The 26,767-nt window shown below is 44.3% G+C and overlaps 1 protein-coding gene across 9 annotated transcripts in view; it reads right to left on the bottom strand.

The window, feature by feature from the left end:
* Positions 1–22,375, bottom strand: part of TEDC1 (tubulin epsilon and delta complex 1) — a 90,639-nt gene extending 68,264 nt beyond the window's left edge. For 4 of the 9 annotated variants that reach the window (XM_078857253.1, XM_078857254.1, XM_078857257.1 and 1 more), the window contains exons 1-8: positions 22,322–22,375; positions 17,039–17,203; positions 16,613–16,745; positions 15,674–15,876; positions 13,994–14,260; positions 13,462–13,548; positions 12,297–12,500; positions 9,059–10,573 (exon numbers count right to left, since the gene is read on the bottom strand). In XM_078857253.1, the coding sequence (XP_078713379.1) occupies positions 10,175–10,573; positions 12,297–12,500; positions 13,462–13,548; positions 13,994–14,260; positions 15,674–15,876; positions 16,613–16,745; positions 17,039–17,164 (1,419 nt within the window). In that variant the 5' untranslated portion in view covers positions 17,165–17,203; positions 22,322–22,375 and the 3' untranslated portion in view covers positions 9,059–10,174. Of the gene's footprint in view, positions 1–5,111; positions 5,171–9,058; positions 10,574–12,296; positions 12,501–13,461; positions 13,549–13,993; positions 14,261–15,673; positions 15,877–16,612; positions 16,746–17,038; positions 17,204–22,321 lie in introns of all 9 variants that reach the window. The other 5 variants (XM_078857252.1, XM_078857255.1, XM_078857256.1 and 2 more) reach the window with 3 other exon arrangements.
* Between the last annotated feature and the right edge of the window lie 4,392 nt (positions 22,376–26,767).

Raw genomic sequence — 26,767 nt, 5'->3', positions numbered from 1 at the left:
GTATTCAAAGAAAAGTGGACTTATGATTACTTTTTCATGCAGTACAAGGAAAGAGCTGTGTGTCTGATATGCCAGAATATAGTGTCTGTGTTCAAAGAATACAATTTACGTCGACACTATGAAACTCAACATAAAGATAAATATGATTGTTTGGTCGGAGAAGTGAGAAAAGATAAAATATTTAAACTGAAAAATACATTAACTCAGCAAAATACTTTTGTGAAGCAGAAGCAGCTAAATATTTCATCACTGCGAGCAAGTTCAAGTTGCCAATCTAATAGCGTGCACTGGCAGACCATTCGTGGAGGGAGAATTTGTTAAAGAATGCCTTCTTTCTGTTGCCAAAGAGATGTCCAGAGAAGGCCGATTTATTTAGTACAGTGAGTCTTTCAGGACCTACAATTATACGGAGGATTGAAGAAATGGGAGGCAATTTGCATCAGCATTTGCAAAACTCCACAAAAAAACTTTCCTATTTTTCCTTGGCACTCGACGAAAGCAATGATGTTCGTGATTCTGCACAACTTCTAATTTTTATTCGTGGGACGAATGACTATTTTGAAGTCACAGAAGAGCTTGCTGCACTGCAAAGCATCAAAGGAACAACTACAGGAGAGGATATCTATGAAAAAGTTTGCCAAACTGTGAATGGTTTGGAGCTGAACTGGGCTAAACTAGCCAGTGACAACTGATGGTGCTCCTAGCATGGTGGGGTCTAAGAAAGGAGTAATTGCTCGCATTAACCAAGAGATGGACAAACATAACCATTCTCATCCAATAGCCATACACTGCCTCATCCACCAACAAGCGCTGTGTAGTAAATCACTGAAGTGGGACTCTGTTATGAAAATTGTGGAATCTTGTGTTAACTTCATTAGAGCTCATGCACTAAACCACAGACAATTTCAGGAATTTCTGTCTGAACTAAATGTTGACTATGAAGATGTTCTGTACCACACAGAAGTCCGTTGGCTGAGTCGAGGGAGAGTTTTGAAACGTTTCTGACTTACTTCCACAGATTACAGCTTTTCTGCTTTCAAAAAACAAAGAAGTACCAGAGCTCAATGATGCAGAATGGAAATGGCACCTTGCCTTTCTGACAGATGTAACAGAGCTACTCAACAGTTTCAATGTGCAACTTCAAGAAAAGGGGAAGCTCATCTGTGATATGCAATCACATGTCAAAGCATTTGAAGTAAAATTAGGCCTCCTCATCAAACAAGTTAAGGAGGAAAACTTCTGCCATCTCCCCATAACTCAAAATCTGTTAGCGGAAAAACCATTGGTTGCAATTCCCAAACAAAACATGTGTGGATTCACTGGAAAAATTGCAAAAGGAGTTCCAATTTAGATTTAAAGAGCTTCATCTCCATGAGCAGGACATACAGCTTTTCCGTAACCCATTTTCTATTGACATTGAAAATGTGGATACAATTTACCAAATGGAACTGGCTGAACTGCAGAATTGTGACTCTGAAAGACGCATTCAAGTCAAGCAGCCTTCATAATTTCTATGCATCTCTCCCCTCTGAGACATATCCTGATCTCAGGAACCATGCACTCAAAATGGCAACCATCTTTGGCAGCACTTATGTCTGTGAAGACTTTTTCCAGAATGAAACATTTGAAATCTCCAACCAGATTTAGACTAACGGATGCACACTTGCATCACTTGTTACGACTAGCAGTGACAAATATGGAACCGGACATTGACCATCTCATTAGCCAAAAGCAGGCCCATAATTCCCATTGAAATACTGGCAAGTTTGTTGATTTAACTTTACTTGTTCTTCATTTTAAATATTGTATTTGTTCCCGTTTTGTTTCACTTCAAAATAAGATATATGCAGTGTACATAGGAATTTGTTCATAGTTTTTTTTAACTATAGTCCGGCCCTCCAACGGTCTGAGGGACAGTGAACTGGCCCCCTGTTTAAAAAGTTTGAGGACCCCTGAACTAAAGAGTATGGATCCCTGCAGTCACGAAAACCTCAAATCCCATATAAGTGTTAACAAAAAATTTGAAGCACCCTGTACATGGCTACGTACTGCCCAATGGTGGCCATATGCAGTATTACAAGTTATACATTACATTGTATGTTGAACTTCTTTCGCACCATAGACAGCCGAGCTAATTGGGAGAGGCGGGGGAAGGACAACTTACACAAAAAAACGGTTTTAAAGCAATGAGTTTTCAGTTTAGATTTAAAAGTGCATAGCTCCAGTGGCTTCCTAATATTGGAAGAGCATTCCTTACGGCCGCAGAAGCGCATCTGAAAGCGTGCGATGCGGTGACCATCTTTGTTCAATGGCTTGCAAAAGTTGGTGCGATGACCGAAGATTGCATGATGGTTTTGTGACTCCGCTTGGTGGCCAGTACTACTCTTAAACCTAACCCATAATCCACACTTGTCTTCCCCAACACAACCGAACCCCCTAACCTTAAACCCAACCCTCTAAACCTAACCCCCAACTCAAACCTCAATATAAACGTGAATTATCCTGGCTAAGTCTCTATTGAAAAAAAACGTCTTAGCTGAATAGGCTTTGCTGGGGAACTAAACTAATTCTGACTCCCCCATGCCTACCTTGAGGCGTTTGTGTTCAGCTCCCGGTGTGCACTGCGAATTTATGCCTATGAGAGCCTTTACACAAAGTCACCATTGGAATAGGATTTATCCTCATATGTACAGTTATTTTAGTAGTTGTAGATGTGCATTTACATAAAAGCGCAACTAGCCCCGTTTATTGTGTAGTAGAATCAGAATATTTATACGGAGGAATCCAATGAGCTATAAAGCTTTTTCAGAGATGTCCAGTACACATGTCCACCAGAGGGTGACTTGTAACCACAGAACAGCTCACCCTAACCCATACAGATCCAGACACAGACCCACAGATTAATGGAGACCCAGACTGAAACAGATCCAATATACTCAGAGGCCATACTCTCACAGAAACCCATAAACTTAGAAACTCAGATACTCAAGAGAGAACCACAGACTAGCACCCAAACCCATAAACTCAAGAGCTCCCGTTACATGTCGGTCCGTGGCCATGTCTTGATCTGTGATGACGAGAAAAAAAAGACAGGCCACTTGCCCCACATTTTAACCGATAGTTCAGCCGGCAGGACAGGCTCAATGTCACTGAAAACATACCTTTATGACTATTCAGACAAACCATATTCTTCTAGTTTCATTTAATGTAGTTTCATAGCAATATTGAATATTTTATTTTTCAGACTTTTGTCAGGAATGTAGGGCAGTAAAATGGCATTCACAAGTTAACCAGACCTCTTAACATACGGCGGTGCTGGTACCGCATGTCCGCCAGAGGGCGACACCTCGTCATGTAACGAATCACTTGATGTTAATGCTCGTGCATAGTCGACAAAAAACACACATTCACCGATAATGGAGGAAAGTTTGGCAAGCACTCTCAGCTTAGAGGTGGACAAGAGGAATACTGGCCTGTAGCTGGAGGGCAATTATTGCGGCTTTCCAGGTTTTAGGATGGCCATGACTTTGGCTTCCATGCTTTTGGAACTTTGCCTGTCCTGTGTATGATGGTGAAGAGGTTTGCAAACCATTGCTATCCCAAGTCCCAGGTTCTTTTGGAATTCAGGACCCAAACCATCATATCCCAGAGCCTTGTTGGATGTTATGGCCCTGAGGCCTGCTTCCACTCATTGTGATAGTTGGCTGGATTTGTTGCTTGCGGTTGGCTGAAGGTGATGGGTGAGGTGTTTCCATACAGCTTGTTTGGCGAGCTTGTCCATCGATGCTTTTGAGCAGGACAGCATCTCGGAAGGCAGCATTCGCTGATCTTTTGCGATCTGTGCTGTTCGTTTTGAGGTACCTAGGTTCCAACGGAGCTGCCAGGCTATACGGCTGGATTGAATTGTCAAAATCTGCAGTGACGCCTTCCCAACGTTTTCTTTTGGGAGTCTAAACTTCTTCATATTTCACCTCCACTCCTTGCCAGTTTGTGAGGCTTGAATTATTTTCGGTTTCTTTTTTCACACGAGTTGAATCATCTTCACATTTTACCTCCACTCCTGGCTAGGTTGAGAAGCTGGAATGTTCTTCTGGCTCTTTTTTCACAACAGTCTAATCATCTTCACATTTCACCTCCACGCCTGGCCAGGTTATGAAGCTGGTAATTTCTTCTAGTTGTTTTACAAAAGATGAGGTCATTGCACAACCTTGACTTTTACATTTCGATTTCACCTTCCTCTCTTTGTGGATCTTCTGATGCTTGTTTCGGACCGATGACCATGCAAATGCTTTCCCACACACAGTGCACTTAAAGGGCTTTTCACCTGTGTGTGTTCTAAGGTGATTGCGAACATGTGATGACCTTGTAAATGCCTTCCCACACTTGGTGCACTTGAAAACAGCAATATCCACTCAACCGCCATCAACATAAGGCACAGACATGCACGGGTATGCACACATATATGAACAAAGATTCTACAAATAGCCTGTAAGATACTGTTATGGCAAGTTTTTTAGCAAGCACCTATGAAGGCCGGAATGGCGCACAAGGGAGTGGGTGGTCAGCACCATGCCCGGCTACCTTTGTCTCCCAGTGCTGATGTTTACACACTGCACCAGCTACACATTTAAGGGTGAGTCGACCTAGGGGAGGCTCTGGATCAGTTCAGATATTCGTCAGAGTTGGTCATGAGCAGGAACCGAACATGGGTGGCCAGGATTATAGAGCAGCGCGCAATCCATTACACTTTTTGTTGTCCTTCCACCGCACCTCCGATTAACACGGTTGGCTACATACGGTGTGAAAGAAGTTCAACATACACGACTGCTCTCCAAAGTATACTCATACAGACGCACGTAAACATACGCACGTAAACATTCACACAAAAACACAAAATATCCCCTAATAAGTTACATCGGCTTTTAGGCCAAGTGCTGCAATTATTTCGCACTAATGGGAATCGGCACAACATATAATGGCAGTGTGTTCTGCACTTTGCAAATACAGGAATACCCCGATTATTATTTTCTATCTTTTACATCATTTCGCAAAATACGTCGTCAATGTATTAATACCACTACCTCATTTGCATTGCCTCAACCAACACTTACGTTGCTGACAGCATCTGTCCTTTCTCATCTTCGTCCCTCAGCCTTCGCCTCCACCTATCCTGTAAATTACTTTGATTTACGTTTTTTCGATATTCGTCGCACATTTCCGGAATGCATCCCAGAAGTAAACCGAGGTATTTCTGTACACAGCACATTCATACACAACAAAGAATTTACACTCTCACCAACTATGCAATCACACACAACACAGTTTATTCCCACACAGTATACTAACAGACACGATACACACACTGCACTCACACAATTTATTCTGCCCATATTTTATTATTGTGATACCATCTACCACCTAGCGTGTGAATCTAGAACTCATCATTGCAACATGTACATTAACTCAAATCTGTCCACCCTGGACATCCAGAGACACCATGACTAATCTTCCAATAACCTAAATTAATAGTTCCTCTAACTCTATCCCCGATACTCTTAGGTTTTTTCGGTACTCTTAGGTTTTTTCGGTGGCTTTACCGAAAAAACCTAAGAGTATGAATCCTTGCAGTAACGAAAGCTTCAAATCTAGAATATATCCCCGATATTCAGAAATGCCTTCTATCGACTAAAAATTGCACATGCTAAAACTTTAGTAATAAAAAAATGTTTTGGCGTTGTTGCTCCTCATTCCTGGAATACCCTTGCTGCTCATCCATAGCTTGGTTCCCTCCTTTCACACTCCCTCTTTATGTCCCTTTTTACACACTTTCATTTAACTGTCTGTTGTTGTTGTCGTTGTTGTATCCTCAAATCTTATAACCCACTTCCCAATGTGGTATCGACTGCAAACTTGGTATACTTATGTCAGACTGATGCCAATACTATATTCTATCATAAAAATATATTTTAAAACATTATTTTTTACATGTTACTAGCTTTACTACCTGGCTTCGCCCGGGACTTGGATTCACCACGCCCGGCCGCCTTTGTCTCCCCAGTGGCGATGTTCACACACCACACCAGTTACTTGTTTGAGGCTGAGTCGACCTAGGGGAGGCCCAGGACCGGTTCAAATAATCGTCACCGGTGGTGGCCGTGAGCGGGAATCGAACTCGGGTCGCCAGGTTCGTAACGCAGCGTAGCGCTAACCACAACACTACAATGCGTTACGCTTCCACACGCGCGGGTCACATGACAGATGTGACGTCACAGCTCACTTGTGCAAAAGAATTTTCATTATTGAGCCCCCCCCCCCCCAAAAAAAATACAAAAGCCTGTCGGGAAGTACGCTAAATATTTTGAACAGACACACATAATCACAACTTTGCCTTTTATATATATGGAGATAAAGAGATGTTCGGCTTGGCTCTCATTGTCCACGCTCAACTCACGTTGGATGTAAATCACCACGGTCCCTTACGCTGTGGCAAGCCTCGGGGCCACTTCCTGGAGTCGAGTTCTTCCATTACTCGTACATTTCATAAAAGCGTGTTTTTAAAAAGTGTTTTTTTTATATTACTTATTGTAGTTTCCCTTCCTCTAATATAGTTGCAGTTTTATTTGCGTGTATCGTTTACGACCGTTAAATACCTCGTGTGATAGTTGTGCAACATCCCTCGGACCCTGTACTTGTTCTCTGCAATATTGATGTTTTTTTAAATCCTTTATATTAAGTTCGCTTGCTTGCTTGCTTACGACCGTGCAAATTTTTCGGTCGTTTTTTAACCAACTTCCCGTGATCCAATCGAGCTGACATTTTGCACACAGACTCGTTGTGCGAGACAATTAATGTTCGTGAAAATGTTTTCCAAAATGTTACACTTTTTAGGACGTAAATATTATATTTAATTACCAATTGCTTAATGGTGCAATGCAATCATCTGACCCATAGGTGGCAGCCATCTCAAGCCAGAGGACGAGAGGACTCAAGCCGCCACGCATATAAAGGATTTATAGTGAAAAACTTTGTTTTTACTGGTTATACTTATTAAATCCTTTATATTAAGTTCGCTTGCTTGCTTAGGACCGTGCAAATCTTTCGGTCGTTTTTTAACCCACTTCCCGTGATCTAATTGAGCTGACATTTTGCACACAGACTCGTTGTGCGTGACAATGCATTTTCGTGAAAAAATTTTCCTAAATTTTACACTGTTTAGGGAAAAATAAATAAATATTTAATTACCGCTTGTTTAATGCTGCCAGACAATCATCTGACCCATAGGCGGCAGCCATCTCAAGCCAGAGGACGAGAGGACTCTAGCCGCCCCGATGCCACGCATATAAAGGATTTATAGTGAAAAACTTTGTTTTTACGGGTTTACTTGTTTGTATTGTTTAGACGTCGCTGTGCTAAATGGGATAATCCGTGTAACAATTAAACGCACACCTATGGAAACCTATACGTGCAAACTTACACAGAAAAATTAACCCATAAAAACAAAAGTTTTTCACTATAAATCCTTTATATGCGTGGCATCGGTTTTATTTTATTATTCATTTCTGTTTTTCTTGAGTAAGAGTTTCATTTTGATCACATTGGTATTTTCAATTAAATATGAAATTTTCTTTTTCCTAAAAAGTGGAAAATTTTGGAAAAATTTTCACGAAAATAAATTGTCACGCACAACGAGTCTGTGTGCAAAATGTCAGCTCGATTGGATCACGGGAAGTGGGTTAAAAAACGACCGAAAGATGTGCACGGTCGTAAGCGTGCAAGCAAGTGAACTTAATATAAAGGATTTAAAAATTAACCCGTAAAAACAAAGTTTTTCACTATAAATCCTATATATGCGTGGCGGCTAGAGTCCTCTCGTGCTCTGGCTTGAGATGGCTGCCACCTATGGGTCAGATCATTGCCTGCCACCATTAAGCAATTGGTAATTAAATATTTTTTTTTCCCTAAAAAGTGTACAAATTTGGAAAAAAAAATTCACGAAAATTATTTGTCACGCACAACGAGTATGTGTGCAAAATGTCAGCTCGATTGGATCACGGGAAGTGGGTTAAAAAACGACCGAAAGATTTGCACGGTCGTAAGCGCGCAAGCAAGTGAACTTAATATAAAGGATTTAAAAAATTAACCCGTAAAAACAAAGTTTTTCACTATAAATCTTTATATGCGTGGCATCGGTTTTATTGTATTATTCATTTCTGTTTTTCTTGAGTAAGAGTTTCATTTTTATCACATTGGTATTTTAAATTAAATATGACATTTTTTTTTCATAAAAAGTGGAAAATTTTAGAAAAAAAATTCACGAAAATTAATTGTCACGCACAACGAGTCTGTGTGCAAAATGTCAGCTCGATTGGATCACGGGAAGTGGGTTAAAAAACGACCGAACGATTTGCACGGTCGTAAGCAAGCAAGCACGCAAGCAAGCGAACTTAATATAAAGGATTTAAAAAAGACAACCACCAACTCATTGTTCCATCCACTCAACTCACCACCCCACTCTCTCACCCAGCCACAACACTCGGCAGCGGGTAGACCATTACGATGTTCGCCATGTAATCTATGCAGTGCTAAGTATCTGTATGTATACTATTCAAGTCAAATACACTTATTTAGACTATACATCCTAAATGTATATACTTGTCTGGGCAATTCTAATCGCATATATACACTACGCTACGTACCTATCTAAACTATGCTGATCCGCACTACGGATGTCATATATATCAAAGCGGAAGTCTAATAACTACTTATTTACTACTTATTTACGTATTAAAAATGAATACACCTTTCTGTATTATAAAAAATAACCGGTACATCACGAAGTCTAACCGCGATCGGCTGTGGGCTCGGGCTCCGCGGCCGAATGATTTTTTGTAGAAAGGCCGAGGCTTGGGCCTAGCCACTCGGTCTCCCCGATCTCGAAGATAGGAAACCCGGCGCAAGTCGTGACAAGCGGTCATTGCGGCGATACGGGAAATTCTGCGGTTATATAAATTGAAAAATTGGCGCAGAGGCAAAAGTTCCGCGACAAGAAAACACTCACATCACAGACACCAGTCAAGAACGGATTCCAACACGACTGATGATCGTAGATCGATTCTACTCGTCTGAATCGCGAACCTACGGATCGGATCGTTTCTTATACTGTACCAGAATCTGTATTGCGACGTGCGGATTGGATCGATTCCACATTCAAAAGTCGGCGAATCGATGCTGGCAACATGGAATTTTCATACAGAAATTAATAAGCTGAATAAAATACGTTTCTTAAACTCGCATATAATTAAACGTGTCAGAAATATACACATGGTTTATTTTCCATTTATTTTGGTTGTAAGGGGCGAGCGAGGATTTGATAGAATATAGAGTGGATGTGCAGATGACGTCCCTAAACAGCAGTCAAGGAGGACCGGGAAGGAAAAATAAATTTGGCATTTAACTAAGGTGGTGGTGCAAAAGACTTGAATTGAATAGTTATCTCAGATCGTGACACTTCACTGAAAGAACCATGAATATGGAGGCCTTTAGTCTGTGGTTCTGATTTAGTTTCACATTGCCTACATGCTACGTCCAAACAGCAGTGCAGCGGAAATGGAGGTATACATCTCCCCCTTATTTATTCTCAGCAGAACATGCCAATTCGTTACACGTACAGCACACCGGTGTGTTGGAGAGCCAAGCCAAATGTGGCTGTCGCCTGATAAAGCTAGTTGTAATTACTGGTGAAACGTCGTACTCAGATTGTAAATGTTATGGCTTGGCTCTCCAACACACCGGTGTGCTGTACTCGTAACGAATTGGTCACGTTCTGTTTAAGTGACAAACCTTACTAGTTGGCTGTGTCGGGTGGTGGCGGGTTTAACGACACATTTAAATATTTACGCCAACCCCAAAAAACCTGTATTATACAGTGGTTTACTAAATGTTCTAAAGTTTGGAATACTGAACCCTTAGAATTCAAAATATTACTTATTCTGGCAATCACTTTGTCCCCCAATGCAGCATAGGAGAGCACGAATGGAGCTTTTCATGTAGGATTTTAACCGTGAAATTTCACTTCCTTTTAATCGTAATAGTGAAATCCACTACACCGGCGTCGTGGCTCTGTAGAAACAATGAGTCCGAGTCCATCTTCTCGTCGACAGCAGTACCAGCCACCTTACCGGTGGTGTGAGTGGGGCGGCGGGAGGCACACGATGCTCTCCTTGCCGTCCAGCATGGCCTCCAGCCTCTCCCGCCAACGCCCGTGCTGCTGCCTCAGCGAGGCACGCAGGCGGGCGAGATGCCCGCCCAGCTCACGCGTTGCCTCCCACAGCGCCAACTCTGGCGTCCCCACCGCGCCGCTTTCTCTCTCCTGCTGGTGCCCGCCCCGGTGCTGTCTCTGCTGCTGCTGCTTCAGATGTAGGTGGAAGGGCAGGTGCAGAAGCAGCAAGGTGGCAGCGAGCCGCTGGGCTGGAGCCTGCAGAGATCGCACCACCATGCTCGCCTCCTGCTGTGCTGACTCGGCGAGATCTCGCACAGCTGATGGTGCAGAGCCGCACTGCAGCAGTCGCCGCTCCTGCGGGTGAAGTAGTTATGCCAATAACAGATGCAGAGCGGAACAGAACGAGTAAACAGGCAGCACAATATTATGGGAAACTCCGTAATATCATGTAAGAACATATACAGATGGATATAATGACACTCCTTGTGAGTAGGACCAGGTGTGTTTATATCTGAAGTGTGCTTTTATGACAATATATAGTGCCATTCATGAAAATTGCATCTCAAATCATATACAATTTGTTGCTCAAATTTTCCTATATTCATGATTAATCCATGAAATCGGTAACGCATCGCTGGTGTAATGTATGTATGGTCGTGTGAGATCCCGGACATTCCTTACTAATCCCTGGGATTCCCGTAATGTCATTTTTCACAATACGCTAGTTACAATATAAATTTTCATGATAAAACGATAATCGGGATATCAGTTTCCCTCAACTCTGCAACTGTATTTAACATGTGTACTATAAATTTTGTGTTTTGCAGTACTTGAGAATAAAAAGTATCAGTAGAAATTAAAATTACTAATAGTTAAATGCTGTTCAATCAACAAGCCTGCCATAATTATAATTATTGTAATCACTGCAACTTTACAATCTACACATACTCCAAGTTAAACAATAGTGAATTAATTATTTGTATAAAATGCAAGAATTACAACATTACATAATTGCCATGCTGATAAAAACAAGTGTTAACTGTTATCTATTACTACTTTGATAGTGCTGTTTGTTGCTAGCCGCTTAATGATTTGGCTATTTTGCCATGTGCTCAGAAACTGCATTTAAAATAAAATATTCCAAAATACTTTTTTTAAACACGCTTTAATGAAATGTACCGTACTCGTAATGGCAGAACTCCACGACTCCAGGAAGTGGCCCTGCAGCTTGCCACAGCGTAAGGGACCGTGGTGATTTAGAGGCAATGTGAGTTGAGCGTTGACAATTAGAGCCGTAAAAAAGATTGTTTAAAAATATTTGTTTTATTTTAAATGATAGAATATAGTATTGTCATCAGTATGACATACCTATACCAAGTTTTCAGTCGATACGACATTGGGAAGACGGTTGAAATAGAGTTACAAGATTTGAGGATATGACAACAGACAGTGAGTTAAATAAAAGCGTGTTAAATGTTTAAAAATATATATTTAAAAATTGTAATGATAGAATATAGTATTGTCATCAGTATGACATACCTATACCAAGTTTGCAGTCGATACGGCATTAAGAAGACGGTTCAAATTGAGTTACAAGATTTGAGGATACGACAACAGAGTTAAATAAAAGCGTGTAAAATGTTTAAACATATTTATTTTTTATGATAGAATATAGTCTTCTCATCAGTATGACATAAGTATACCAAGTTTGCAGTCGATAGCACATTGGGAAGTGGGTAAAAATTGAGTTACAATATTTTTTAAGGATACGACAACAGACGGAGCGAGTTAAATAAAAGCGTGTAATAAAAAGAAAACTATTTTTCAAAGCACGAGTTTAAATGGAACTATTTATTTAGAGATCTAATTATCATTTAATATTTTGTCAAGAAATAAGATTGTATAAAAATAAAATGACCCATGATGGTCACGATGCGACATTCAGTAAAACGGACGATACGCAGATTATAGTGGATCTTGTATCATATGGTGTATCGTATTGTCACATTCCGGCGACCCTACTAACCCCTAACTCCGTTATGCAAGACCATGACAGTGCCGTGGGGTCGTGCCGCACCTCACTGAGCCACGTAGCGTGACTGCGCCACAGCGCGCAGTGCACGTCCCTTTCAATCCTCGCGAGACTCTTGCCCACCGAGCCGAGCCGAGAATCGAGGCACATGTCCTGCACCCCCTCCGTCCCCCGGTGACATGGCACAGCTGAGCTGGGGCAACGACCCCGATGCTCTTGCTGAATCAGCTTCACTTCCACAACACTCTCCTAGAAACCAGCACAGCACAGCAACCATTATAGATGGTATGTGGTAATTTTCGTTCTCTCCAAAATTCCGTGAATCTGTACAACTCTTTTATAAAACTATTTTTGTTTACCATTCACTCTTTTTCAGAAGCTACCTGGACACAAATTATAGCTCAACGAAGTGGCTTATGTCATTCAAGGTCAACATTTGATTCTCGCATCTTGTCTTTCTTAAATGTGATTAGACAAAAAATGGTTGTGCTGAGTAGGACGTGTGCACAGTGTGTGGGCCGATCGCAGAGACAGGCATTGGAGTTGTCTCCACAAGTCCTGCGACCAAGAGGGAGACCTAAGAGCAGATGGTGGAAATAGACTATTAGGGCACACCTATGAGTGTTTGTGCAAGTCTATGGGCCTCTGTTAGTCTATGTAAGTCTAAGGCCCTATAATATGTGACTGTTAGGGAAGATTTTGGAGGTCATGTGTCTACTGTGCAGCAGCTGCGGGATCTGGCAAAGGGCAGAAAGTTTTGGTGAGGTCTGGTGGCATCAACAGCTTTGGCCACGATGACATTTATAGTCTTTTAACACCTATATATGATGTTTAATTTGTAATGTGTGTTCCTTTAAAATGAACTGTTATGTTCATTTATCAATCTGCTTTGTCTGTCATGTTTGTTACATTAGCCGAAAAGTCCACAAATGCATATTACTAAAAAATGTTAGAGCCTCTTATCAGTCCACTGCTGAATAAAGGTCTCCCCATGCCGTTTCAGTCATGATTGTTTAGCCATACTACACGATGCTGGTTAGTGTGGGTTGGTGAAGGGGAACACCAGCACCAGTTCAGATATCACCACTGATGGTAGCCATAATTGAAATAGAACTCAGGTCACACAGGACACTCTACACAAGGTTTCTAGGCGCTCACTCAGAAAACATCTTGTGCCCTGATGTGTCACTACAGCTGGTGTCATGCTCACCATCCACTGCCAGAAAGCAGGCTCCATATTCCTCCACTCAATGAAGGCCTCCAGTCTGGCATTTTCCTCTCCAAGCTGCTGTAGGACCTGGGAAATGAGACACTGTCCCATAAACCACTCCCTCCGTCAATGACCATAGAGATTACACCTGCACATAGCAGAAACCAGGCAAGGTCAGGGAGTTAGTGGTGATAAGGTGATGAGTTACAATTGTTTCTTTAAACAAAGTTCAATGGTAAGTTTTTTACATCTCATATTTATTGTCCTGTGTCTGCGATTCATTTCCCTGTGTTAGATTCCTAGTTATGGGTCCCTGGTTGCAAAGCCCTGGTTCCAGGCTTGATCGTACCCATATGAGTCAATGTCAGACTTATGCAAGTCTGTCAGCCTGTGTGAGATTGTGTGGGCCTGTATCAGTCTGTGTAAATCTGTGAGAGCCAGTATGAGCCTGTGTGAATCCATGCAAGACAGGCCATACCTGTGTAAATCTGTGTGCTTGTAAACCTGTGTGAGTCCACGTGACTGGTCTCACCTGCGTCAGTCTATTCGGGTGTCTCAGCAGGTATGCCTCGGTGCCGGAGAGGTGTTTGCCAGGTTGGTGTGGCTGCCTGCATGTCGAGTGTACATGGTGCAGCAGGGTGCAGAGCTGCTGGCGCGCACTGTGCAGTGCCCGCACTCGCATACGCAGCTTCCCCATGAGCCACAGTGCGTAGTGCACGCCATCCTTGGGCAAGGGGGCGCCATCAACGGGGCGCAGGTGCCACTGCTCCTCACCGGGCAGCTCACTGTTTGCGAGCTCCTGTTTGAGAGGCAGTGAGAAGCATTCCCCCAGTCAGAGCCTCAAGAAAGCACCGCTCTAGTTAACGTGAAAGTAGTTAAAGCAGAACACGTTAAGAAAGCTCGAAAATTCACTGGACAGCAGTCAGTATGATTTTATTCTTGCATTCGGCAAAATTTTCAGCAGCTAAATGCCGACGTCTGCTAGCCACGACGGGACTTTGAGAGTTTGTCCATTTTGCTATTCCTACGTTGATGGAGCGCAAACTACTATCATGATTACTGTTTTTCTGTGGACGTCAATCCTTGATTCCTCCACCAAAGTTAATAACTCGGTCTATTAGACTCTTTCATCTCATCCACACTGTGCTCAACCTCACACTGCGTTCCTTATATAGAGGCGTAGATGTATTGACCACGCTTCTGCGCTCTTGCACAATGTGGGGGGGAGGGATTACTGAGGCAACGTAATGATGCAACGACATGTAACCACACCAATAAACAGTTAGACTTCTCCACAAATTTGGCTGTCGCCTGATGAAGATAGTTGTAGTAATAGGTTTTTACCCTTTCAACTGGTACAAAAACTGACACCTTTATACAAGGCATCATGTTTGCAATAACCACAACACAAGCAGTCAAAATGCAAACAAAAAGAAACAACTCTGAAGATGATAATGATATGCACTGTCCTTGAAGTTGATTGGTCCACACCCGAAGACAGCTTTTCTTAGAGCCTAGTCTCCATTGGTGTTGGACCAGATGACGCCAAAAGGCGTACAACTCAAAGACAGCGCACTATCAGAGTATTGAGAGCTCGGGGTAAGCATTTACACTATAAAACCTCCTTTACCAGTGGCAAAATATAGTAATTGGTTTTTAGCCTTTCAACTGGTACAATTGCAAACATGATGCCTTGTATAAAGGTGTCAGTTTTTGTACCAGTTAAAAGGGTAAAAACCTATTACTATATATTGCCACTGGTAAAGGTCTCATTGTGAAGCTAGTTGTAATTACTGATGAAACGTCGTACTCAGATTGTAAATGCTGTGGCTTGGCTCTCCAACACACAGGTGTGCTGTACTAGTGACGAGTTGGCATGTTCTGTTTACGTGACAAACCTTACCAGTTGGCTGTGTCGGGTGGTGACGGGTTTTAATGACACATTTATATATTTACGCGATCTAACCCAAAAACCTCTATTATGGAGATGGTTCGAATAAACCTTTGACGTCATGTATTTACTGTAATAGCCGAGTGAGATAGCAGAAGAAAGCAATGGTGCTGTGCAATATTTGCTGACAACTCTAGACCTAGAATATAACACAACAATGAGGAAATGTATGATTATGAATTATTTGTATGGCCTAAGTGACATTTTCACACTTAGAGGATGTATCTAATGATGAGAAATAAAGGTATGTTATGCACTCACAGGAAACAATTTCATGGCACCATCGTCAAGTTGCAGAGCACCCTGGGTCAGGTGGCGAACCGGGAAGTGGGTGGTGTGAAGAAGCCATGAGAATGCGAGGAGCAGCTCCAGAGAACCCAGCTGCTGGGCTCCCCCCGGCTGGAAGATCTCAGGGGCCACGTAACCATGATGCAGCAGCCCAGCCTTCACAGTGGAGATGACATCTACGCATAGAGGGAAACCACGCCAGGCACCAGTCTGTTGTCTAGAGGCCCCATCAGAGGCTGGTCTGTCAGTCTATTATGCAGACAGACCAGATCGTATTAACATATCATTCCTGACAAACATTTCCCAGTAGGATTGGTTTAAACAAGAAATACTTTGAGTTTTAACTTTACTGAGCCTCATTGCCCAAATGCCCTTTCGCGGTATGGATCACCCTGAATGCACCCGGCCTCATCCACTTAAAAAATATAATCAGGGTAATACTTGGTTCCTATTGGAGAGACTGTCTGGGAACACCAAGTGTAGTTCGTATGGGCTGCAATGCGGCAAGATGTGAGTACAATGGATTCTAGAATCCATCGGCATGGTGCTTTTGTAGGGAGTAATTTTAATTTGTTGTATTATAGACATTGTGCATCACACCAAGGATTCCTTTTTAAATGTATGCCATTGGGACACATTTATCTGGAATTACATGTCTATTTTTTCACAAAAAATGTGTTTGCCTCACATCCTTTTGCAGGAAACCCCAGTCATATGACTATGTGATGCATTTCTATATTTTAAAAAAACTGGAATTTATTGTATTTAGTTCCATTAAGTAAATTTATACATAATTTCACTCATTCCAGTCTGTCCTCTGCTCTCGACTTGGCTTCAAATCTAAACTCCCTGCATCCCCACATGACCCAAGTCTCTCAAGTCTCCTATGTCCCCATGCCCGTGTCCCCGTACCATCAGGTGTCTTTCGGTCCAGAGCTGTCACTTCCACATTCCCCTTCTCCTCCACCACCGGAGCAGCAGCAGCAGCAGCATCTCCCGTGGTGCACACAAGCACCCGGGACAGGAGAAACCAGAATACAGGTACCTGCTCCCAGCACGAGTAGTGACACATGACTATAGTGAACACCACCACAGTTATTGTAAAACAGACTATGATGGTTATTGTAAAAATGGCCATGATGGTTACTGTAAAATAGACGAAGATTGTTGTTGTAAAACAGGGAATAAGGATTATTGTTAAAACTGGTGAGTGTTATTTTGCAACAACAAAAACTAGAAAATGGTGGTTAATGTCCAAGAGATGATTATTACAAAAAAAGTTATCATTGTAAAATAGGTGATGGTTATTGTAAAAACAAAGTGAGGAGAGGGACGTACACTCTCTGGTCGGTCGTACTTGGCTTGCCGAAATTGTTCTGGGCTGACCGTGCCAAGCCCGAGGCTGGAGAGCAGCCGGCACAGGGCCTGAATTGCATCCTTTGGCCTCGGTGCTGCACGGCTCATAATGTCCTCCACAGGAAGCGAGACACAGCCCTGTGACACCTACCCAGAACCACGCAGTCGCATTCAGATTAGCTGCTGTTCTCAAATCAGAATTTTTCATTCTACACAAAAATATTAACCATAATTGAAGTTTTTGGGTTAGATTACGTAAATGTAGTGTTGTAAATGATGGACAAATAAACTCCTTCCTTAAGGCACACACTGCTTATTGTTTCCTTAACATAATCCCTTACCCGTTACCCTGAGGAGGTACAGCCTCCGGACTTAGCAAAGCTTAACACTCAAGTCTATCTCCTATCCCAAGGAGGTACAGCCTCCGGACTTTGGCAGGAGCTATCTCAATCTCCCTGCTAACCTAGCTTCCTCCGACTGGGACCTAGGGGAGGCTCACTGACCCACCGCTAGCCCGGTGGGTCCCCGACCTCTGGTCGCTCAGGACCTTCGCCCTTACAAGGGCGGGAAGGCTGGGAGCCAGGGTCCTGCCTATCCAAGACCTATTCTCCCTTGACCACTGGTTACACAGAGCCTCAGCCCTTACAAGGGCTGGAAGGCTTGGTCCAGGGTTCTAGCTGTCTTCAGCCAGCTTGAGTCTTCGTGTAGGCAGAACTGCCCAGAGCTCTCAGCGCTCTGGCCTTTATACTGGTTCGTGGCTGGGCTCGTCCAATCCCAGGCCATTTTGTGGAACCTTCTGATTGGTGCTTCCCAATCTGGCGTTTGGATCCTACATTACCTCAATTGACCCTGACCGTTTACCGAGCGGGACAATTGTGTTTTCGATCCGCTCTCTCGCAGATCGCTGAACAGCGAGTAGTTATTACCACTACATAAATATAAATGTGTCGTTAAACCCGCCACCAGCCAACACAGCCAATTAGGTTTGGCACGTAAACAAAGCATTCCAATTCGTTACTAGTTCGGCACACCCGGTGTGTTGGAGAGTAAAACCACAACAATTCGAGTTTGACGTTTCACTGGTAATTACAACCAGCATCATCAGGCGACAACCAGTTGTGGAAAAATCCTGTTTTGGTTTAAAATAGAGGGATAAATGTGATGTTGTCACTTGTGAGAAAATCAGGTGCGAAGGCCAGAGGAAGGAGGGTTAATGTATGAATATAATTTACAATGGATATCCATTTCTGGTTGGGTTATTCATAGGGTAATCAACATACAAAATGTGCATGCAACAACGTGCATTATGCATGCACGTTATGTATGTACACCATGCTTGCACATCCAGCCGTTTTGGTGGGTGCAAGAAATCGCAATACTTGTTATTAGCTGCTCACAGTTAATCACCATGGACGTGTCGAGGATAACCCACCCATCTTCACACAGCCGCACCACACAAACATGTATACCATCCACACTCGATATCACACACGCCACACACATCAATCATGCACACGGGGGATGCACCAGAGAAGGGTTGGAGGTCAGGGGTCAGGGGCCACTCACGTCATGCACACACAGCACGCTCGGGCAGGGAATAGACATTGGGGGTGTGAGCACTGACATGCAAGACACGCAATCCGATGGGTGAGTGGATGACACGGATCGGATTGGTGCAGAGAGCAAATCGTGGAAGAGCGGGAAATTTGAAAAAGTTGATTGTTGGAGGGCGGAGAGGTTTAAAAGGGACTGGAAAACGAATGAACAGGGTGGGTTTGGCGATGAGCGTTGCTGCGGTGTATGAGCAGTGACAACGGAATTGAGAAGTTGAAGTACACCAGCCCAAGTCTCCTTTTTAAATCTTTTATATTAAGTTCACTTGCTTGCTTGCGCGCTTACGACCGTGCAAATCTTTCGGTCGTTGTTTAACCCACTTCCCGTGATCCAATCGAGCTGACATTTTGCACAGACTCGTTGTGCGTGACAATTTCTTTTCGTGAAATTTTTTTCCCATAATTTTCCACTTTTTAGAAAAAAAAACAATTCATATTTAATTTAAAATACCAATGTGATAAAAATAAAACTCTTACTCAAGAAAAACAGAAATGAATAATAAAATAAAACCGATGCCACGCATATAAAGGATTTATAGTGAAAAACTTTGTTTTTACAGGTTAATTTTTTAGGCGTATGGTGACCTGCATAGGCATGCAGTTAAACAGTGTATTACTTGATAATATTCTTCCAAGCAGCACTGAGCCTGTATCTTTCAGAAAGGTTAATAATAGATTATCAAATTAGTCTTGCCGAGTAGTAACTAGTTTTGCACAAAACTTCAACATTATCAAAATAAATTGAGAGTCCTTGTTGGCACACGTATTCTGCCACTACCGACATTTGTGTTTGGGAGTAATTAATATTTGGATTTTTTTTTAATCATTGTGGTGTTTCTGAATATAGTGTATAAATTGTACTTTACTCGGCTGAGCCCAGGAAAAATATAGCACGGTGACCCCTTATTTACCTCTCCTCACCCACTATGTGGTGAATGGGCACCGCGGTGGCGAGATAACTGCCTCGCCTGCTATACATGAGGTCGTGGAATCGATGTCTATATATTTTGAGTTTGCATGTTTTCCCCATGGTCGTGTAGATATTACTCCGGGTCCTCTGGTTTTTCCCTCCACATTTAGAAACATGTGCCTAGAGTATTTGGCTGATACATTTCCACTTGATAAGCCACTTCGTTGAGCTATCATTTATGGCCAGGTCACTTCTGAAAAAGAGCGATATAGCTCAGTGGGCCTAACCTGGTAAAATTTAAAAGTTTAGCTTAACATAGTTTATAGAATGAGTCTGGGCTCTCCCGGTCAGCACTCACATCATCATGTGAGTGGGTGCTGCAAGCCACAACCCAAATTTCCAACTTGTAAAACAAGGCAAGCCATTATTTGTTTTATCCATCACTACTGAGCCAATAAAACGATTGTATCATTACAGTGAGGTGAATACAGGCTTTACCGGGTCTTTGTTTTGTTTGTGCAATTAATATTTTTTTTTACATTTGTGCGTTATACTTTTGACAATATATTTGGGCACCACCAGCCGATATTTTAATGAGACATTTCGACTGCAGTGAGGGGATTGTAGTCTTCATCTGTCCAAAATATCCCAGTCAGAATGGGTTTAACGCTGAAAGAAAAGGTGTGTAAACAACCAAGATATTATTCCAGCAGTTTTGTAAAAAACAATATATAGCAGATAGCTATGCAAATCAGCATCGAGGGTTTATGGATGATGGTGTAGTCCTAGATGTGTATTCAGTTGCTGTAGGATGGAAATCATGGACATTAATGGGCAGTATTGTTACAAAATTGAAGCTGTTGTGGTTATCTGGATCACTGCAGATTGTTTTCCCAAAGTGTGTGCATGGTAGTCAGGTAGTGATAAGGAATCTCACATGTATATTTAGTTAATCGGTCATTGTCTTCAAATACGTTATTCCATACACCCTCAGCAATGTCTATTGGTTGTGTGCTCTAGTCTAACCATTCTTGAGTTGTTAAAATTGTGCCGTGTATCCCAGGTTCTTTAGCCAATTGAGCACTCGGGGACAAATACAGTGCCACGTTTGTATCCCGCAGGCCAAGACAGAAACTGCCATTCTGTCTCACCGACGTATTCCGGCCAAACGATGCCCTTGCGTCCACAGTGTTCTATGTCTTCCCCCGCTGGGATTGTTCCCCGAAGATGTCACTTGACTGTCGCTTATGTTTGACATAATTAACATATCGTATATTTTTGTCTGTTTCCATAGTCGTGCAATAATCAGCCAAAATGTATTTTGATGTTTCTTTAGCCTTAACTTTACTATTCATGTTGTTTTTAAGTGTGTTATACAATCCAGTTTCTGTTGCTGGAAATATATATTCTTCAGCATTAATTATGTATGAACACTACTTTTGACTCATCAAGTAACGCCGTTTTTTACTATAATTTGTATTTCGTTGTTTTTTTTGTCGATTTATTTTTGCTTCATTGTTGTTCTTAGTTTTTATGCTATAGCTTTGTAATTCTGTCAACGCATGTCACCCTTGAAAATTAAACTCATCCTTGTCTCTTGAGTATTCACCGGTATGAAAAAATAATGGGTTTTACCCTTTATGGCAATAAAACAGGCGTTAAGATGTGCAAACACCAAATATAAACCTTAAGCGAGGAATCATGTTGCATTAACCACGTACTTGTGGTGAACATGCAAACAAAACATGCTCTGATGATATATGCATTGTCTTTGGAAGTGATCGGCCTACACCAGACATCCTTCTTGATGGCCTTGTCTCACCAGTGTCAAACCAGCGATTGCCGAAGGCAATGCACGTATCAGAGCATTTATTTCTCGGGGTGAGCAGCTATATGTTTGAATATCTTAACACCTGTTTTATTGCCAGAAAGAATAAAACCTATTCTTATGTTTAAAAAAATGTGCATTCGTAATCAATAAAAACTGGTATTCTTAGTTATTTAATAAGACAATATTTTGTCACTGCTCACCCTATAAGTGCTCTGATAGTGCATTGTCTTTGTACTGGTCGCCTTCAGAGCACGTTTTTTTTTGTTCGCCACAAGTACGTGTGGTTAATGTAGCCATGATTCCTTCCAAAATGTTTCTATTTGGCGTTTGGACATCTTAACACCTGTTTTATTTCTAGAACGGGTCGAAACCTATTCTTATTTTTTAATACAATAACACTGGCAAAAAAGGTCCCATGTTGTAGTTTTCAACGGGTTGAACAAAATAAACCCAAAACTTGTCACCAGACTCCAGCAGCGCGGCGGTTTCTCTGCGTCAGCGCCGCAAGGCCGCGGTGTCAGTGAGGCCCACGCAGCTGCGGCAGTGAAGCCGGCCCAGCGCGTGCTTACCGGACAAACCAAGCCATCTGAGTCGGCCACCTGAGCGCTAGAACACAGCTACAGCGCTGAGCGCTTGAACAGTCAGCGCTAGAACTCAGTTACAGCACTGAGCTTGAACAGTGAGCCCTAGAACACAGCTACAGCACTGGGAGCTTGAAGAGTGAGCGCTAGAACACAGCTACAGCGCTGAGCTAGCACAGCGGCAGCACTAGAAGGATTGTAGCGCACACGATAACGCTGGAGAACTGTTTAAGAGACGCCACCGTCGAGTGGCGGAACGCCGTGAGGACGTTCTGAGATCGCTAAGAAGCTGTCCACCGCGCTAAACCCCCCACGAACGCCACGCTATACCTGTGAGGTCTCCTGCGAGGCCGCGTGGAGGCCGCGCAATCAGTCGAGTTTGCCGGGGGCAGCGCAGGGACCGCGGCGATTTACAGCGCCAGCCGATTACCGTCGCGCGCAGTTCGCCGCCATCTGAACTCAGTCGCCAACGACGCCGCGGTCTCTAAAGAGAACGGATCCCGTAGGGCGGTGTAGGGCGACCTCCTTTCGGCCAGTGGCCCTTCTCCGCTACTATTGCACAAAACATCGTCTGCTATACATATTGTGTCTTTTTAAGGCCAAGGTAGAGCGCTGACATCGCTAGGGATGGGGTTATTGCGATGGCAACAATACATTAGGTCAAAAATAAAAGTCTTTCGGGAACGAGCAAATGCTATTTAAGGACAAGGTGTTTATTTTTCAAATGTAGGCAGTATTTTTCATGAAAGGTCATTTGCTCGTATTTCTCTAAACCTAAACGCTGACCGTGCGACCAAGTCTCGGGCTGCGAGTCAAAACAGCGTCAATCGTGATCAGGTTGGGGGTTGCGAAACAGCGACACGCGGTGAAGCTTCGTGTTCAGCTGCTCAATAACGTTCGCATTTCAACTGCTTGGACATCACGATAACTCATGTTGACACCGCAATATTTTTCTGACCGGTGGTTGTGAATTGTAGGAAGAAAATAAAAAAAAATTGCGGATAAAGTGCTTTTTGTATACCGTGTACCGCCAATACGTTCAAATGTAGTATAAGGTTAATTGTGGGGGCCGTTGGCCCCCGGGGTCACCCCTGCCTGCATCCCCTATTCCGTTTGGGTTACCGCACCGCCCTAATACCCGCTAGGGTTTTGCCGGCATTCGAACGCGACGCCCATACTCCTACAGCCTCGCGCAGCGCTCCCATACTGCGAGGATACGTACGCACAGCATCATCAATCAAACGCCATACTCCCCCTTTCTACACCGCTACGTACAGCTCTCGCACGCTGCGAGCGTGTGCCCGTCTACAACCCTATGCAGCACTCGCCTCCATGTCGAATAACCACGTTACCAATGCGCACCTGTATCCGACACGTAGCGAACGTACGCCCCCACCCACACACAGCCCCACACGCGACTCGTCTCAACACTGAATACTCACGTTATGATCGCGCACCTGCATCATACACGTAGTGAACACATGCGCACCCACACGTGCAGCTCCGCGCAGCGCTCCCACGTGGCGAACCACTGTGTACACAGTACCACACGCGTTCACACTTCTCAGCGAGATCACACGAGGCCACGATCAGCTATTAATGATTTATTGTCTGCTACCTGGGACTTGTTGTTGAGTCAGTATGAATCGACGAGGCTGGCCTACGCTGATACCTTTATGCCTATTCCCGATTTATCTGCTTATAATACGAATTCACCTTCTTACTCACGGTTAGGTGCCCACGGCGGTCCGTTGATCCCGTGCTCGCAGCGTACTTCGATGCGTCACATGGACGTCCGGGTCGCTGGGCTGGAGAGCGTCTCGTGGCCTGATGCTGGAGTAAGAGAGAGATCTCTCCTTTTCGCCCTCTTTTTATCGTCCCTACATCAAAGGGCAGAGGTGTGGACTCGAGTCATGTGACTTGGACTCGAGTCAGACTCGAGTCATGAATTTGATGACTTGCGACTCGACTTGGACTTGCATAACAATGACTTTGTCCCACCTATGAGATGTGGACTCGAGTCATGTGACTTGGACTCGAGTCAGACTCGAGTCATGAATTTGATGACTTGCGACTCGACTTGGACTTGCATAACAATGACTTTGTCCCACCTCTGTCAAAGGGATGCTGCTCCGCCTGTGGTGGTGGTGGCCCCCTCCCAGTTTTTCTTTAACAATGGGCGCGCGCGCCCGTCAGGGCGCGTGCTGCGGTTCCGGGCGCCTTTGCTATGCTAATCAGATGCGCTGCGTGTTGCGGAATTTATTCGAATTAATCCCTTTCTCATGCATGGTGCCTTGGTTATGCACATTATGCAGCGGCGTCCATCACAACGGCCTGCTGTGGAAGTTAAGCGCGGAACCTCCGCATGTCTCCACCACTTTCCTCATCAATTGCGCACTATGCGCCCTAGTCGCCTCTTTGATTATTTGCAATTCTAGCTTTATCCTTTAATTTCCCCAACAATGGCACCTACGCACTCGAGCCCGCTTTGGCATGCTAAACTATGCCGCCCCGTCCCTCCTCTGCCTGTCTCGTCGACCCGTGGGGGTGTGTGTGGGAGATGCGTTTCAACCGCGGTGGCCGAATGCCCTTCGCCGCGACCATACAATCTTAAGGCCGGTCGCAGCGCCGCGGTGCGAAGTAGCGTCGGGGGAGGTCGTCCAATTCCCTGGTCGCCGGAAACCGTGAAAGTTAATCCCGATAAGGGCTTCTCGGATAAAAACCGGTCGGCGAGGTGACCTCCCCTCGGAGCTCTATGGGGGGGGGAAATGCGTGCGGGTGTGGTCATGTGAGGTGAGGTGGGGGGACGCGGGGGTCGGCTCCGTCATTTGGTGGTGGCGAGGTCGGGGATGGGGCGCCCGTCGAGCAGCTTCGTGGCGGCGGCATCACATAATCTATCTTGATTTGAAGCTTTCGTGACTGCAGGAATCCATACTCTTTGGTTCTTTCGGTGAAGTCACGTAGGTAGAAAAATAGAATTGTTTTTGGTTTTATTTTTCTACCTACGGGACTTTACCGAAAGAACCAAAGAGAATAGGTTAATCTAATCTTCCATTCCCCCCAACTATATAGATCATTAAAGGTAGACTTTCCAGGAATCGTAACTTCTCTCATGGTTGACGTAGAAAGGGGAGACCGTGTAATTTATACTTCTTGAACAGATCTGTGTTTTTCATGCTGAAAAGACTGAGACAAATTGAGGGCAAATGTTTACATTCTTCTTCCTTGATCTTTGCTCAGATGATGTGACCTCGGATTTTCTTCAAAATGTCACATATCTAGCACTTGGCAATGATGCCTGCAAGTTTGAAAGCGTGCACTCTAACACAGTTATGACCATATCTTTAACACAGCTTCAGGCTATTCATCCAGCTTCTGGACACACCATGACTCAAGGTGTTATCGGCCAAATAATGAGGTGTTTACATGTTTCAAGTTTCATTTATTAGGTATAGCCCTGTGAGCCATGCAGCTCTTGAGTCGGGTGCAACCGCAACAAACAATAAGAAGAGAGAACATGTGATGCCGCCGCCACGAAGCCGTTCGGCAGGCGCCCCATCCCCGACCTCGCCACCACCAAGCAACGGAACCAACCCCTCGTCCCCCTCACCTCACCTCACATGAACACACCCGCACGCATTTCCCCCCCCCCATAGAGCTGGAAGGGAAGGTCACCTGATCGACCGGTTTTTATCCGAGAAACCCTTATCGGGATTAACTCTCACGGGTTCCGGCGATCAGGGAATTGGACGGCCTCCCCCGACGCTACGTTGCACCGCGGCGCTGCGACCTGCCTTAAGATGGTATGGCCGCGGCGAGGGGCATTCGGCCACCGCGGTTGAAGCGCATTCCCCACACACACCACCCACGTGTCGACGGGGCAAGCAGGGGAGGGACGGGACAGCATGAGTAGCGGGACCGCAGGGGCTCTTGCGCATAGTCACGGGTGGTTGGGATAATTACGCTTGAGCGCGCAGGCACCATTGTTAGGGAGGGAAAGGGATTAATTAGAATTTACGCCGCGCAACGCCGCACACTGATTAGCATATCACAGGCGCCCGGAACTGCGGTGCGCGTGCCAGAGGGGCGCGAGCCCATTGTTCAGAGCCGCATCCCTTTGAGGTAGAGAGGATAAATAGTGGGCGCAAAGGGGAAATCGGGCTCTCTTACTCCAGCGCCAGGCGACCAGACGCAGCTCCAGCCAGCTACCCGGACGTCCGTGCGACGCGCCGAGGTACGCTGTTAGCACAAGGATCAGCGGACCGCCGTGGACACTTAACGGTGAGTAAGGAGGTAAAAGTAGGATCATAGCCAATAAATAGAGAATAGATTCAGAGGTATCAGCGTAGGCCAGCCTCGTCGACTCACTGATTTAACATCTAGTTCCAGGTAGCGGATAATAAATCATTAATAGCTGATCGTGGCCTCGTGTGATCTCGTGTTATAAGTGCGAACGCGTGTGGTACTGTGTATGCGTGAGCTCGCGGCGTGCGTAATCGGCGTACCCCAGGTGCGCGATCATAACGTGAGCGGCCAGCGCGGCGCAGAGCGGCGCAAGAGTGGGTATCGCGTGTGGAGCTGTATGTGTGTGTGCGCGCACGTTCACGACGTGTATAATACAGGTGCGCGATCCTAACGTGAGTGGTCAGTGTTGAATGAGTGCCGCGCAGAGCTGGGTGTGGGTGTGCGCGTACGTAATTAACCATGCCTACTACGCGGACCCGCGGGGGAGGGGAATCCTCGAGCGACGGCTCTCACCCCATGGGTGAAGAACCC

This window comes from Lampetra fluviatilis, chromosome 5 (genome assembly GCF_964198595.1).
Source record: "Lampetra fluviatilis chromosome 5, kcLamFluv1.1, whole genome shotgun sequence".
In the NCBI taxonomy this organism is placed as follows: Eukaryota; Metazoa; Chordata; class Hyperoartia; order Petromyzontiformes; family Petromyzontidae; genus Lampetra; species Lampetra fluviatilis.
Note: the sequence above shows the minus strand (reverse complement) of the source record. Positions and strands in the feature narration are given on the sequence as shown.